The 15000-nt window shown below is 36.2% G+C and overlaps 1 protein-coding gene across 1 annotated transcript in view; it reads right to left on the bottom strand.

The window, feature by feature from the left end:
* LOC115212908 (laminin subunit beta-1) overlaps nucleotides 1-14100 on the bottom strand; it is a 92601-nt gene extending 78501 nt beyond the window's left edge. The window contains exon 1 of the mRNA XM_029781724.2: nucleotides 13612-14100. Within this exon, the coding sequence (XP_029637584.2) occupies nucleotides 13612-14100 (489 nt within the window). The remainder of the gene's footprint in view (nucleotides 1-13611) is intronic.
* Nucleotides 14101-15000: the final 900 nt, after the last annotated feature.

Consider the following 15000-nt stretch of genomic DNA (forward strand, 5'->3'; position numbering starts at 1 on the left):
TTGGCATGGTGCAGAGTCCTGTTGCCATACATACGGTCTTTCAGCAGCCACCCTCTTGACCCAGGGCAGCACTACCTCCTCCAAGCACTAAATGTAGGCCTCTGTGTTGAGTCTGAGGTGGTGTGGGAAGATTTATTAAGGTTTAACGTTGCCATCACTAGAGATTAATCCAAACACTATGAGGTTGACTGTATGTTTGAGTTTTATCACTCTCGGTCCATGTCCTCAGATTGCACTCTCCTCAGATTCACACCCATATACTCTGAAATGTTCGTATTGAAGCTCCCGGCGCAAATACTAAGCAGTACATCATATCGTTTCCAAATTTCTGGCAGAGTGAACTGCGTCATAGTACTGTTTTTCGCACAGACGGTCTCCAACTAACTCTACTATACTGTATAGTCGACAAAATCAAAAGCAAATAATGCGCATGCCCGAAAGGCAAAAATACAAAGTGTCGACGCGCTCCCAATCGTCGGACAGTTTTGTCCAACGAACGGGGGTCTGAAACTCTGAGTAACAGTTTCATGATGTCTTTGCAGCTTTATTAATAAAGTCTGTGTGTGTGAGTATATATATATATATATATATATATATATATATATATATATATATATATACATATACATACATATATACATTTATGTATGTATATACATATATATGTACATCTATATACATATATATCTATATATATATATATATATATATATATATATATATATATTATATATATATATATATATACACAAACACACACACACATACACACCCACACACTCTCACACACATGTTAACTGCATGGAAGAAGTAAAAGAATGTAACTTGTATATCGTGTTTTTCTCAAAACGACACTCCATCAATTCTAAAACATTTCTTTGTTGATCTGCCTATACTTGAACCCAGCACTTCCTGGCTTCTCCACAATAAACTCATCCTCAATTTATACTGCTTAATCTTCACTGGTGCTTTGCCAGGATCTTTTTAGCATGACAGCTAAGATGTTAGGTGAGTTACCTCTCTGTAGGCGCTATTTTTTCCTATTTTCTCCGTTCCCTGTGTCTCCCAGAGCCTTGCATCGATACCAATTTGTTCACAAGAAATTAACTAAATTGCTTCAACACTGTTTATTTACTATTGAAGCACAATTTGTTAAATGTCCGTCTCTATCAACAACTTCCTATGTCTCTAGATCTATAACTGCATAAATAAAGCTCAATCTCTTTCAAATTTTTATTCTACTGCTTTCAAAACATAGATAAATGTATTACTATTGATAAACTAGTTAGTTCTGAATACAGTGTGGAAGACATGAAGTCGTGTTCCAGGTTTAAAAGCTGATTGAACGATATATGTTTGTGAAACAACTTATTTTTAACAGCACGCATCATACACCATGCGGAATTGGCCACTATACGAGACAAACCCTAAAATCTCTTAAGTGGGAAATGTCTTCCAAAATATTAGGACAAATACAGACAGTACAAATGACAAAATGTTCTCATAGATAAAACATGATGAAATCAATTGCAATATCAGTAACAATGACAAGATCCACAACAAAATCTCAAGAACCAGAAGATGTTTCCTCTCTTTGGAATAGCACATCTCTACACAGAATACTTATGGAAATTTCCACCCATAAATAAACGTAGCAAACGTAACAGAGACACTTTTAAAATGCTTCATTAGATCACTATAGAACTTATAGGACTAAAAATAGAGGGGAAAATTGTTACAATCATAATATAGAAAACCTCATATCCTAATTACACTCCAAAAAAGCGGGGTAGACGCACTTAACAGACGCACTCGTAGCTTGCTATGCATTCAGTAATATTTACCACAAACAAAGCTCGAATCTAATAGGAAACGACACCACACTAGAAATAGAAGACTTCAAAATAAAAGCCAGCAAAATGAGACACATTAATAGACAAATAAAACATCACATCCGACTTGCCTGATACAGATATTACATGTACCTTCTAAATCGGTAGTCTTTTTGATAGATACTGAATTTTCTAGAAAGATGCAAACATGTCAAGTTTTGATTTCAGTTCATTGTAGTTGCTGTTTAATTTACCTTGCGTCGCGGATGTCCCCTGTAAATAAGATGGATATTGAATACTAATTCACACTTCCTGTAAATCTTAGATTTGCCAGTAAACAACTAATCAACGACCCTGTTGCACCGTTTCAGAAGATCCATTTCATGACAAATACATTTCGAAATGTTTAGATAATTTTAATTCAGTCTCATTCTTTTTTTATTTTGAGTGTTATAAAAAGAACATTCCGGAAGAATTTGATTTCAAAACTGTGTTCTGTTTTCTCATTGCAGTTTTATTAATCTTTTTCTGCATTTAGATTGATGTTACACTTGACATAAACTTCTATGTCAACTATAGATATTTACTTAACTGAATAGGAATATTTAGTTGGCTCCTAGATACAAATATGTACTTATGGAACTAGCATTTACCGCAAGCTATTATGAATGATAATCACAATTTTAAAAAATCATGACTCAGTGTAAAAGAGCAGCCACTAAACATTTCTAGTTTAAACTTCAGTGACATATTTAGTTCCAGTATCTTAAAGTTAAATTATTAACAATCTATTGTACTTCTAGGCTACAGAAACAAAGATTTTATTTATTTCAATAATGATTTCTGTATTTTATTTTAAACTTTAGTGTTCAAGAGAAAGTTTCTGTTTCCCTCTTCGGAATAAATTTTTCAAGTGGCTATCTACGAGGTCTGCAGCAATTTCAGATGTCTATTTTAACAAAATTCCATTAGGTTATATTTTACTATTTTTAGCGAGGTTATTTTTCCATCACTTCCACAAACATTGTTTAATATTCTGATCACATCAGTATAAGAGAATTGGAAAGACAAATATACATAGATCAACGTTCTTTTTCTTTTTCTACGTACAGTAGGGAAGAAAAAAAATCTAACTTTCGAATTACTTTCGCTTCTAACCATAACAAAATATAACCCGAAACTTACACACACACACACACACACACACACATATATAGACATATGTATACATAAATATATGTATAAATATATACATATATATGTATGTATGCCATTTATATATATATATATATATATATATATATATATATATATATATATATATATATATATACATTATTTCTTTACTACCCACAAGGAGCTAAACACAGAGGGAAAAAGCAAGGACAGACAAACGGATTAAGTCGATTACATCGACTCCAGTGCGTAACTGGTACTTAATTTATCGACGCCGAAAGGATGAAAGGCAAAGTCGACCTCGGCGGAATTTGAACTCAGAACGTAACGGCAGACGAAATAAGGCTACACATTTCACCCGGCGTGCTAACGTTTCTGCCAGCTCGCCAACTTCGTTTTTGCATATGGTTTGTGAATTCGTGTGTTGAAGAATATTTTATTGTCAAGGGAGAGTCATTCTCTTTTAGTGCCTTATTACTTAGCACACTCACCGGTTCGATTTCCAAACATTACTACCTCATTTTTTCTAAAATTTTCGTTGTGTCTTGCAACCTCTTCAATAGTCGTGACTCTTGAAGATGCTGCTAGACGCATCGAAATTTTAGAAAACACAAATAAGTAAATGAGCAGAAATCGAAACGGTGAGTGTGTTAAGTAATAAGGCACAAAAAGAGAATGACTCTCCCCAGACCCAATAATATATATATATATATTTTTGTCTTTAAGAGTCCCTCCTAGCGTGAGGCATTTGTGTATAGTAATGCCCTTAATATAAATATATATATATATATGTGTGTGTGTGTGTGTGTGTGTGTGTGTGTATGTGTATGTGTATGTGTTTGTGTGTCTGTGTTTGTTCCCCTAGCATTGCGTGACAACCGATGCTGGTGTGTTTGTGTCCCCGTCACTTAGCGGTTCGGCAAAAGAGACCGATAAAATAAGTACTGGGCTTACAAAAAGAATAAGTCCCGAGGTCGAGTTGCTCGATTAAAGGCGGTGCTCCAGCATGGCCGCAGTCACATGACTGAAACAAGTAAAAGAGATAAAATCAATATATATATATATATATATATATATATATATAAAAAGAAAACATAAATAGTGTAATTCAGTAGTATTGCTTCCCAGTAAAACAAAGCACCATCAGGTAAAAGTATAAGTAAGATAGTGTGGTATAACATTGTTTAATATTCTGATCACATCAGTATGGGCGTTTCAGACGAGTATATACTGGCATTGATGTAGCGACATTTAAAATTTTCTCTAGGTGAGTCTACCCGATGAGAACAAATTAAATTTACGTTAACAAACGGAATTTGGAAGCTTCTGGATTGTACATTTATTTCATGTTCTTCCTACAAGTAAGATGAAATTTTTTACGTTCGCCGTCCGCAAGAATTTTGCCAGTATATTTATACTGTAAAGCTTTAATTTAGCGTCGTATGTTATGGACTGCTATTTCCAGTAAATATTGGTACATTATTGTAGCACTATCTTATATATATATATATATATATATATATATATATATATATATATATATATATAATATATGTATGTATGTATGTATATTGCGTGTGTGTATATATATATATTACAACATATATATATGTGTGTGTGTGTGTGTTTGATTTGCCTAATAGTGCTTTTATCTCTAATTTAATATATATATATATATATATATATATATATAGATATATACCTGCATTGATATTTTATGGAATTAACAATAGCAGGTAACTGTTTCCATTGTTTCTTCAATCGTTGAGGGAAGAAGGGCAACGCCCATGACCTGTCGAAGCCCCTTCAGAACCAAAGAGATCAATACAGGTCATAATATTGAAACTGAACTTCTGCATGTCGGAAAACAACTCCAGAAAATAGATTCTGCACGTAATGTATGTAGAGATATTCCAAATGCAGTTCTAGGTAGGAATTATTACACAAAGTTTTTACAATCAAGTTTGAGGTTAGTACTGATATCACGCTGAAGAGTGAAAAGTCAAAAATATTAGACAAATCAGCCAAATATTTATTCATGCAGTCTACGGTGCATATATGTAGCAGCTGCAATGTACCACATATGTTAGCATGTATGTGTAGATAGATAGATAGATAGATAGATAGATAGATAGATAGATAGATAGATAGATAGATAGATAGATAGATAGATAGATAGAGATAGACAGATAGGTAGAAGACAGACAGACAGACAGACAGATAGATAGATAGATAGATAGATAGTAGATAGATAGATAGATAGATAGATAGATAGATAGATAGATAGATAGATAGATAGATAGATTGTTACATACATACATACATACATATATACATACATATATGTATGCAGGCGTGCCTACAAACATACGTGCAAAGATTATATATAGATTATTGACTTTTAAGGTGTTGGTGTTTTCTTTCATATCTCCGTGATTTAATTATCAGAATTATCCATTTATTAATCGGTTATTATGCGTTGATATATAAATACACCATTGATCAATCCTTAATTATAATAGTTTCCGGTTTCACTTCAATAGAACAGCAAATGGCCCGAGGTCAACACATCCAAAGATTCTTTAGAATCACAACATAAATGTAATTGACCAATAAATTAGCCTTTATTGATGCATATGATGCATGTTATTTCTATATTCAATAACCACCTTTCGCCAGGCTTTTGGGAGAACTTTCAGCGATATCCTTATTGGATACAAGACCATTGGGGGGTTTTAAGACATTGATCTATCATCTCAGTTAGCCACTTAATTAAGGTGCGTATATGTATGGAACATTCTAGACACTTAACCTGCCTCTAAACAGCAATTTTTTAATATAACTCTCAAGCATAAGAACAACAAATATATTCGATAAATCTTGAGTAAGTACACGCTGCATTATTGATTTGGGGGTTCAAACCAAAGAAGTTCTGTGGATTTCTCAGATTTTGACAGATTTCACATTGAACATTAATCATCAAGAATCAGTTCGATATCCTCATAGACGTAAAAGTTTGGAAAGTACGTTTCGGTTGTGAAAGCATCTATATGTATGAGTGATTTTGTATATATCTAAGTCTGGGGAAAATTTATGTTCTTATGTGAATAGTTCTAAGTGTACACGTGTAAAGTGGGGTATGTTTTATATTTGCACGTATTCATGTGTGCATGTGGAGGTATTTGCGTATTTTAATATCATTTTTTTTATTAATCGCACGTGAAGAAATATTTATTTCATAAGTGTAAGTTTTTCTTGTGTGAAGGATAGCATGTTCAAGAGATACTGTTCCCAGTATTTGTGCGAGTATGTATGTATGCATGTATGTATGTATGAATGTATGTATGTATGTATGTATGTATGTATGTAAATATAATTATTGTTGATATTTCTTAGTAGTAGTAGGAGGAGGAGGAGGAGGAGGTGAGGAGGAGGGGGAGTTGTAACACTACGATATCAGTAGTGTTTATATAATTATTATAATTAGCTTGAACACAACTATTAATTTTTATACACACACACACACACACACACTCACACACACACGTTTGAGTATTTATTTTGCAATATTCCTGATGTGAAATACCTGTCGCTATACCTCTTACACGCATCTTCCATACTGTTTCTTTCAGTATGGCTACTACGCAGAAAAAACAAGCCTTCCTTTCCCTGTTAAAAGTAGGAGGCGGCACAATCTTGATAATAGACTCAGCTGAGAACTGTACCCTTCCTATCGTTGGCAACAGTTGGTCGACAAAAGCTATCAGTCCCGTTAATTCTGGATATTCCACGAAAGCGTGCAAGACAGTTTCTCTGTCCCGCCCGTACCTCGGGAATGTCGGCGAGACGGCACTTCCGTGCCTTGACAGCTTGTCTCGAACAGGCAAAGCCGAACGGTAGCACTGCCAAACCAGGGATTTCTGGTAATTGTCAAGATACCCCGGCCCGAAGGCTCTTCTGAACAGGTTTATCAACTGATTTCCATCGACGTCCAGAGTCTCCCCCAGGACATCGTCTGACATCAATTCAACTAACCCGCTATAGAAATCTGAAGTGGAACTCCTGTTGCCAGTATTGCCCACCCGAGAGAGTAGCTGGGGTGCCGTTAGACTCTCCAATTGCCAATCCCCCAGCCTAGCTCTTCGTTTGACCAATGGAACAATGTCCATTAAGGACGTTTACTGTGGAGAGTAGAACTTTGCATGCGCTGAGCACACCTTCCCCTCCCCCCATCCAGATAAAGCCAGAGGTGCCTGAACCTTAACGCGAATTTTCGCATCTTCAGCCAAGGCATCCCTAGCTCACCCTTTAGCGACTTTTGGCAGCAGAGCGCTTCACAATTGGCTTTCCTCTCTTCCACAAAAAGCGGGAAAAGATTCTTTCCAACGGGGGAGGCACAACGGTCAGGCTATAAGTGATGACAGATGCTATGAACATCTGCACCATCTCCGCCCTCTCTACCAAGGATAATGCCCGCCCAAACCAGGTCTGGATTAGGGCAGTCACCTTGGCCGTGACCTCCCTCCAATTCTTCTCTATTTGGAGGTCTGGACCGAACCAGACCCCTAGCAACTTAACCGGACCTTCCGTCCAACGCCCCACGACGTTATTGGACGACATCGACTTGCCCCTCCATGTGCCAAGTTGCAAGCCGACCGACTTGTCCTGGTGAACCTTTGCTCCTTCCACCGCCTCGTATCCTTTGATGGCGTTTTCCACATAAGGAAGCTGCCCTTCTTCGTACACGATGATGGAGATGCCATCCACATACGCAGTTGCTCCTCTTCCATACTACAGATCATGCAGCACGCCCCCTAACGCCTCCAACTTTTTGCATGAATTGGCCCTTGAGCCGATACATGCGAAAGAAGTGACAAGGGAATCCCTAGCGTACTGAGCGTTCAATCTTGAACGGTTTTGAAAAAACCGTTCACTCGGATGATAGACTCAATGTCACTGTACAAGGCAGCAATCCAACCGCGGAAAATCTCCTCGGGACTACGGTATAATATACTTGCCCAGGGTACAGAGTAGAGGAATTGATCTCGTGCGGTTATAAGAGACAGTTTTAACTACTGCACAGTCATGTCTACACCGGATAGGTCATACACGCACACACATACACACACGCACGCACGCACACACACACACAAACACATACACATACATATATATATATATATACATATACATATACATATATACAATAAACATATATATATATATATATATATATATATATATATATATATATATATATACGTATATGCATATGTGTATGCACACCAACTTATCTTGCTCTTCCTCTCAGTTTTTTTTGTTTTTTGTATTTTATTTCGCCTCATTATTTTTCTTTTTCCTTCTTTCTCTCTATTTCATTTCCTTCAGGATCACCCCAACACCCTTCCTCTTCACCTACCGTCTCCGCAACTAATCGAAGTTGATCGCTGCACAAAAATATGTCAGCTAGCTCTCCAGTTAATTCTAGTCACAAAACTTTGCCAAGTATATCTCTGGCAGCAGCCAAAGTGAGCAGCTAATTAATAATCAAAGATTTTTCTACTAATGAATTTACTGCTTGCTCTCTTTATGAAACGGTCTGCTCTAGCCTAACTATAGGTGATCTGCTGTCGAAGGTATTCACTATTTTATGAAAGCTATACTATTGCCTTTCTGGGATGTTGTTCATGATTTATGTGTGAATACAGTAAAAAAAACGTGAGATTTAACTCTTTTATATGTGATCTGACAAAACTCCGAAAAGTAATTTAATGTTTTAAATTTTGGCACAAAAAATCAGCAATTTTAGGGGTGGGTTAGATTAGTCGATAGCGTCGATCCCAGTACTTGGCTAGTATTTTATTTTAACGAAACCCGAAAGGATTAAAAATCAAATTGGACCCCGGCGGGATTTGAACTCAGAAATTAAAGCAATGATGCTCAACATTGTACCTGACATGACAACGATTCTATCAGCTCGCAGCCTTACACCGAACGCTAATTTATTTCTAGCTAAAACATTTTTGCAACAGGTTTTCTCTACGTAAAATCCTTTGTCGTTTGGTAAAGGCGGTTTTCGAAACACTATATTATGCAATAAGATTATGCCTTATGAATGCTTAGAAAATTGATAAGGTTTTCCAGTATACATGTAAATATTATTTTTTAGGTTAATCCCAATTTCTTTAAATCATCTCCTTTCCTACCCTTTTCTTTAGTAGTTGTTAACAATTACCGCCAAGATTTTATTTTCTTTCCCCTAATTAATATAAATACTTAAATTAATTCGAAACAGTTTAATACGTTACTCCTCAATATAGGGCTGACCAGCTACACACTGAGTCAATCGGGGAGATCATCCCACCGCCTTCCTTTGGCTGGTAAGGACAGGCAGGTGGCCTTAACAGAAGAGCTTGTGTGATGGACCAAGCTGAAAAGACTAAAGACAGCCAACTTCGTTTTTGGACAGACCTTCACCAACTTTTTGTGTAAAACCTAGGAGAGTCGATGTAATTGACTAGCCCCCTTCCCCAAAATTTCAGGACTTGTGCCTATAATAGAAAGGATTATTATTATTATTATTATTATTATTATTATTATTATTATTATTATTATTATCATTATTATTATTATTATTATTATCATTATTATTATTATTATTATTATTATTATTATTCCTTCGAAACACAGAGTTGGTAGAAATGCACCGGAGTCTTTAGTCATATGTCAAGCCACAACAAGGACCAAAGACGGGTGATACCTTCCTTAAGATATGTGATGTGTCCAATATGGCTTCTTTTTTGCAAGACATCAATCTTGCATGGAATTTCCAGTTGCTTTAAGAAGTCTTGAAGTTTCAATGGAATTGAGCCCAGTGCTCCGATCACCACTGGTATCACTTTTACATTTCCCTCTCGCATTCCATACAGTCTTGCCATTTCCACTTTCAATTCGGAGTACTTGGTGATTTTTTTAACCTCTTTACTCACAACATTCATGTCACTTGGAATGATTATGCCAATGATCTGGCTGTATTTGTCTCTATTATTCAACATGACAATGTCCGGCCGATGGTGTTCGATTACACGATCTGTCAGCAAATCATAGTCCCAGAGTATCGTTACTTTTCCATCCTCCTGCATAACTTGGTACATTCTCATACCATTTCTCTGTTACTTCATATTGGCATTTACGGCATAAGAGCCAATGAAGATGCGCACATACATTATCGTGGCGGCGCTTGTATTTTTTTTTTTATTTTTGTGCAAGGCTCTCACATCCACTTACCAAGTGGGTCACATTTTCCACATTCTTTCCACAGAGTCTGCATTTCTGGGTGTCAGATATTTTATAGATGTTATACTTCACTGACTTGTGCAGCAATGATCAGGCTTTCGGTGGTACGCTTCAAATCACCTCGCTCAAGCCATGCTCAGGGTGCTGTATTATCCTTAATGTTCTGTGCATTCTTTTCAAACTGTCCATGCATTCTCATTTCAGGAAGGTCTTCTTTTCTCTTCTCCTCAGCTCTTTGGTTAAACTCTTCCTTGTCCATCATTTCATCAGCATATCCACCCTTATCTTTCACGGCATATTGCAGCAGGTCTTCATCACCATTTATCAAATACTCGGCAAGCGTTCTCCTTTCACTCCTTATACAATGGTCTATACTAATTCGTCCTCTGCCACCATTCTTTCTTTCCATATACAGTCTGTTTACCTTTGCTTTAGGGTGTAGCGCTCCATGCAGCCTCATCAACTTTCTCGTCCTTCTATCCAGTGTTGATATTTCCTCCTTAGTTCATTTGAGGATGGACGCACTATATCTGACCACCGCAACTGCCCATATTATTATTATTATTATTATTATTACTATTTATTTAAAAACTCTCAACTTCTTTTGTTGGGTATGATAGAAAGTGTCAACTGTCCACAGCTACAGACTAAGATGACACTTAACTACTGATCATGCTTCAAGAACCCTACAGAGAACTCTTGTGGTTCCAAGCAATAATGATTTTTGTAAGTGTTCTATCGTTATATTTGTACCAATTTTTTTGAGTCATGCTCAAAACAGTTGAGTTTTGATACTTCCAAGCACAGCAATTACTACTAGTATTACGTCCACTCCCATCATTGCCTACAACCTGCATATTTCCCACTTTAAATCGTCATAGTTGTTCTCAACATGGTATGTTGATTATTGTGCAAGTTTAGTTTTTCTTTTTTTTGTTCACCACATGTCAGGTTTCGATATCTGATCTGATGGTCACACTGAATCATTGCATTACTTTAACAATCCATATGTGTATGCGCGCGCGCGTTTGTGTTTGTGTGTGCCTGTGTGTGTGTGTGTGAGAGAGAGGAGAGAGAGAGAGAGAGAGATGGACGGACTTCCAGACAGTTTTTGTCAACAAAATTAACTCACACAAGGCCAGCACCAGAGCAAGAGACACTTGTACAAAGTGCCACCCAGAAGGACTGAACCCGAAACAGCGCAGTCGCAAGCGAGTGAGTTTCTTAACCCCACAGCCATACACGATCAAAATTTCAAATGTTCTTAAATTCAAATCCCACCCACGTTAAATTTGCATTCCAGTCTTTCTGGATTGTGAAAGTAAGCAGGAGTCCAATACTAAGGCTGATATAAACAACTCTTCCGTTACTATATAATAATGGCCACAATACACAAAATATCGAAGATCTAATCATGTTTACCTATGTTGTTGCCAAACATCAGATTTGGTCTTGTTGTTCAGGATGTTACTACAGTTGTTTAGTTTTGTTGTTACATTTCGTTCTCGCTATCGACTTCTTTCACTGCACAACCAAATTCCTTTTCGCTGAAATATATAATTCTAAGGCGGAATATATGTCTCTTTCGACAGACTACAGACTCTTTCAACAGACTCTTTCAATTCACTACTTTACTACTTTCATTGGAAACGAATTATTGGCATATATATATATATATATATATATATATATAGATATATATATATATATATATATATATACATATATATATATATATATATATATATATATATATATATATATATATATATTTGGTGAATTGTAGAAATGGAGCTGAACGCAGATTGAACAGAAATCGTTTTATTTCATTCTACACGTGTTTCGAAAGGCACAAATTACAAAATCCGATTGAATAATGGGACCATATTGTGTCTTTCTCTTCAGGAAGAAAAAAGGAAATCCGTTGTTCGCCATGGGCTTTTAGGAGCGAGCGTAGTTCGATTTGTTTTTGCTCCGCCTCTGTTCTGTTTTTTGTTTTCCAACGGATTTCCTTTTTCTTCCTGAAGAGAAAGACACAATATGGTTCCATTATTCAATCGGATTTTGGTAATTTGTGCCTTTCGAAACACGTGTAGATGAAATAATAAAACGATTTCTGTTCAATCTGCGTTCAGCTCCATTTCTTCAATTCACCAATAATGTTTTAATTTCAATTATCCGCACCAACGCACGGTTGCAACGCCAGATGGTTGTACCTCCAACCGTGCTGTTTACTGCTGTGATTTTTTTGCTACTAAGGTATCGGTTAAACTTTTGATTAATCTACTACAAGATTATTCATCTTTCTATTTCACACATATATATATATATATATTATATATATATATCTATATATATATATATATATACATATATATACAGGTATATTCGCATATATTAATGTGTGTGCTTGTGTATGTATATAATATGTAACATATATGTATATGTATATATGTTTATCTATATATATATATATATATATATACATACACAGACACACACATACCCACACACATACAACTTAGATATGTTTCGACCAAAGATTGGTCCAGTCCATGTCTAACTTAATAGCACCACCTGATAGGATTATCTAAATCCTGTTTAAGTCAAGTTTTGTTTATGGTCCATTCAAGTAGTGAGTTTTTGTTGGGTGAGTTGTATCCAATTATGGGTGGCTTATCTGGTATTCCTTGAAAGAATCTATCCAGCCTGTTAAAGTTGATGGGATCCTTTTCCTCTTTGATCTCTTTCGGGACAATGTTAAACAGGGCAGGGCTTGTTGAGGAAAAGAAATTATGTTGCAGTGTACATGTATGCTGTGATCTTGAATTGGGCAGGAGACGTATGGCCCGTGGTCTCAGTCTTGGATGAACCTTGAAGCTAATGTTCAAGTCGTTTGGGCAAAGTTGGTGGTATATTCTCCAAATCGTACAAATGATGTACCGCTGACGGCGACGCTGGAAAGAGTAGAGTTTCAAAGCTTTAAGGCGGTCCCAATAACGATGGTGAAATCTTTTATTTTCACCTCGGCATCCATATGGGTGTTGTTTAGATGAGTTTCAGTAAGGATAAAGAAAGGGAAGCAATGTGTCGTTTCGGCAAGCCAACTCTCTATATATGGGATCTTCCATTTTTGGGCAATGATTGATGGGTTGATGCCACGTACATTTAACAGGAATGTCGAGGTATGGGTAGTTTGATGTTTGCATTGTTCTAAGTTATGTTTTATGTTGGTCAGTGGTCCTATTGTAGTAGCAGTAGCAGAGTGTTGTTGTTGTTGTTGTTGTTGCTGTAGCAGCAGTGAAACTTGACTTGTAACAGTAGGGCTGGGTGGAATCGGGTCAAATACTGGTGCCAAACAAGGTGCTTCCAATGTAGTAGCAGAAGCAGGCTGTTGTTGTTGTTGTGATAGTGAGTCCTGGCTTGCCAAGGTAGTGTTGGGTGGAATTAGGTCAGATAGCGATATCAATGAGGATGTTGTTTGTTGCTGGCTATCGGGTCGTTGAAGTGACCCCTGACCTGTTGGAGTTGGGCCATTTGGTGCACTACATTCATTGACAAGTATGGCTTCAAGTGTTGCCATGTGCGTGTGGAAAATAGGAAATGATCTTACGATCTCTTTTATTTTATTTTCGATCTGTTTTACAGAACTGTAAAAGGATATTTTTGCTAATTTTTCAGCGATTTTAATGTAAACATTAACTTTTACACAATCGTTATGGTGAGTGTACCAAGCGTTTATCAGTGAACTGATTTCATTTTCAACCCAGTGGCGTTTTGGAATATTATTGGCCATATTCAGTGGGACAGTATTATACACTGTACGTTTGTAATTGATGGCTTGATGTATAATAGTGAATGCACCGTTGAAAAGTTTGTGTCGATATATTGGGAAATTCGTGGCTATATCTGGGTGTGTGTGGTAGAGTTCAGTGTATTTAGTACAAATCAGAATGAGCGGTGTGTTTAATACAGATCAAGAGAAAAGAATTGTACTCACGGGACTAGTTTTAGGTTTAGTTTTGGTTTATATTTCTTTCTCCAGGTTGTATATAAATTTGTATAAATTTATCCTCCGATGGTAGTAAAATAGTAGAATAGTAGAATTCAAAAGTTCTGGGACTATAAACAAGGAAAGTTTCTGCTGGCTTGAGTTGAAATATGCTTCTTTGGCTACTGACTTGACCGGAGTATGAAAAGTACGTCTTGTCACGACGAATCCCGCGATGCATATATATATTATATGTGTGTGTGTGTGTATGTATGTATGTATATATATATATATATATATATATATATATATATATATATATATATATAATATATGAGAAAGTTGGTTTGTGAAAGCACGTTGTGAATATATAGAAAATAGTAAAAAGTGAAAAAACTACAGAAGGCTTGTTTTAAAAGGTTAAAAAATATATATTTGAGTCAATATGTCTGAAGAATGTAGCCAATGGGCTACCTGGAAATAATCATTTACCAGGAATCTTTATCAATCTTTGGAAACCCCCTCTCTCAATACATAAAAGAGAATTGGAAACGATTCCTGGACGATTGTTTTATACTCTTGAATGAAAACACAGATAAACTCCTAAAATTTAAAAACCTATTGAACAGAATAAACCCAAATATACAGTTCACAATGGAATACAACCAAAAGGAGCTCCCATTCTTGGATATACTAATTAAAAAA

Source organism: Octopus sinensis, linkage group LG6 (genome assembly GCF_006345805.1).
Source record: "Octopus sinensis linkage group LG6, ASM634580v1, whole genome shotgun sequence".
NCBI classification, from domain to species: domain Eukaryota; kingdom Metazoa; phylum Mollusca; class Cephalopoda; order Octopoda; family Octopodidae; genus Octopus; species Octopus sinensis.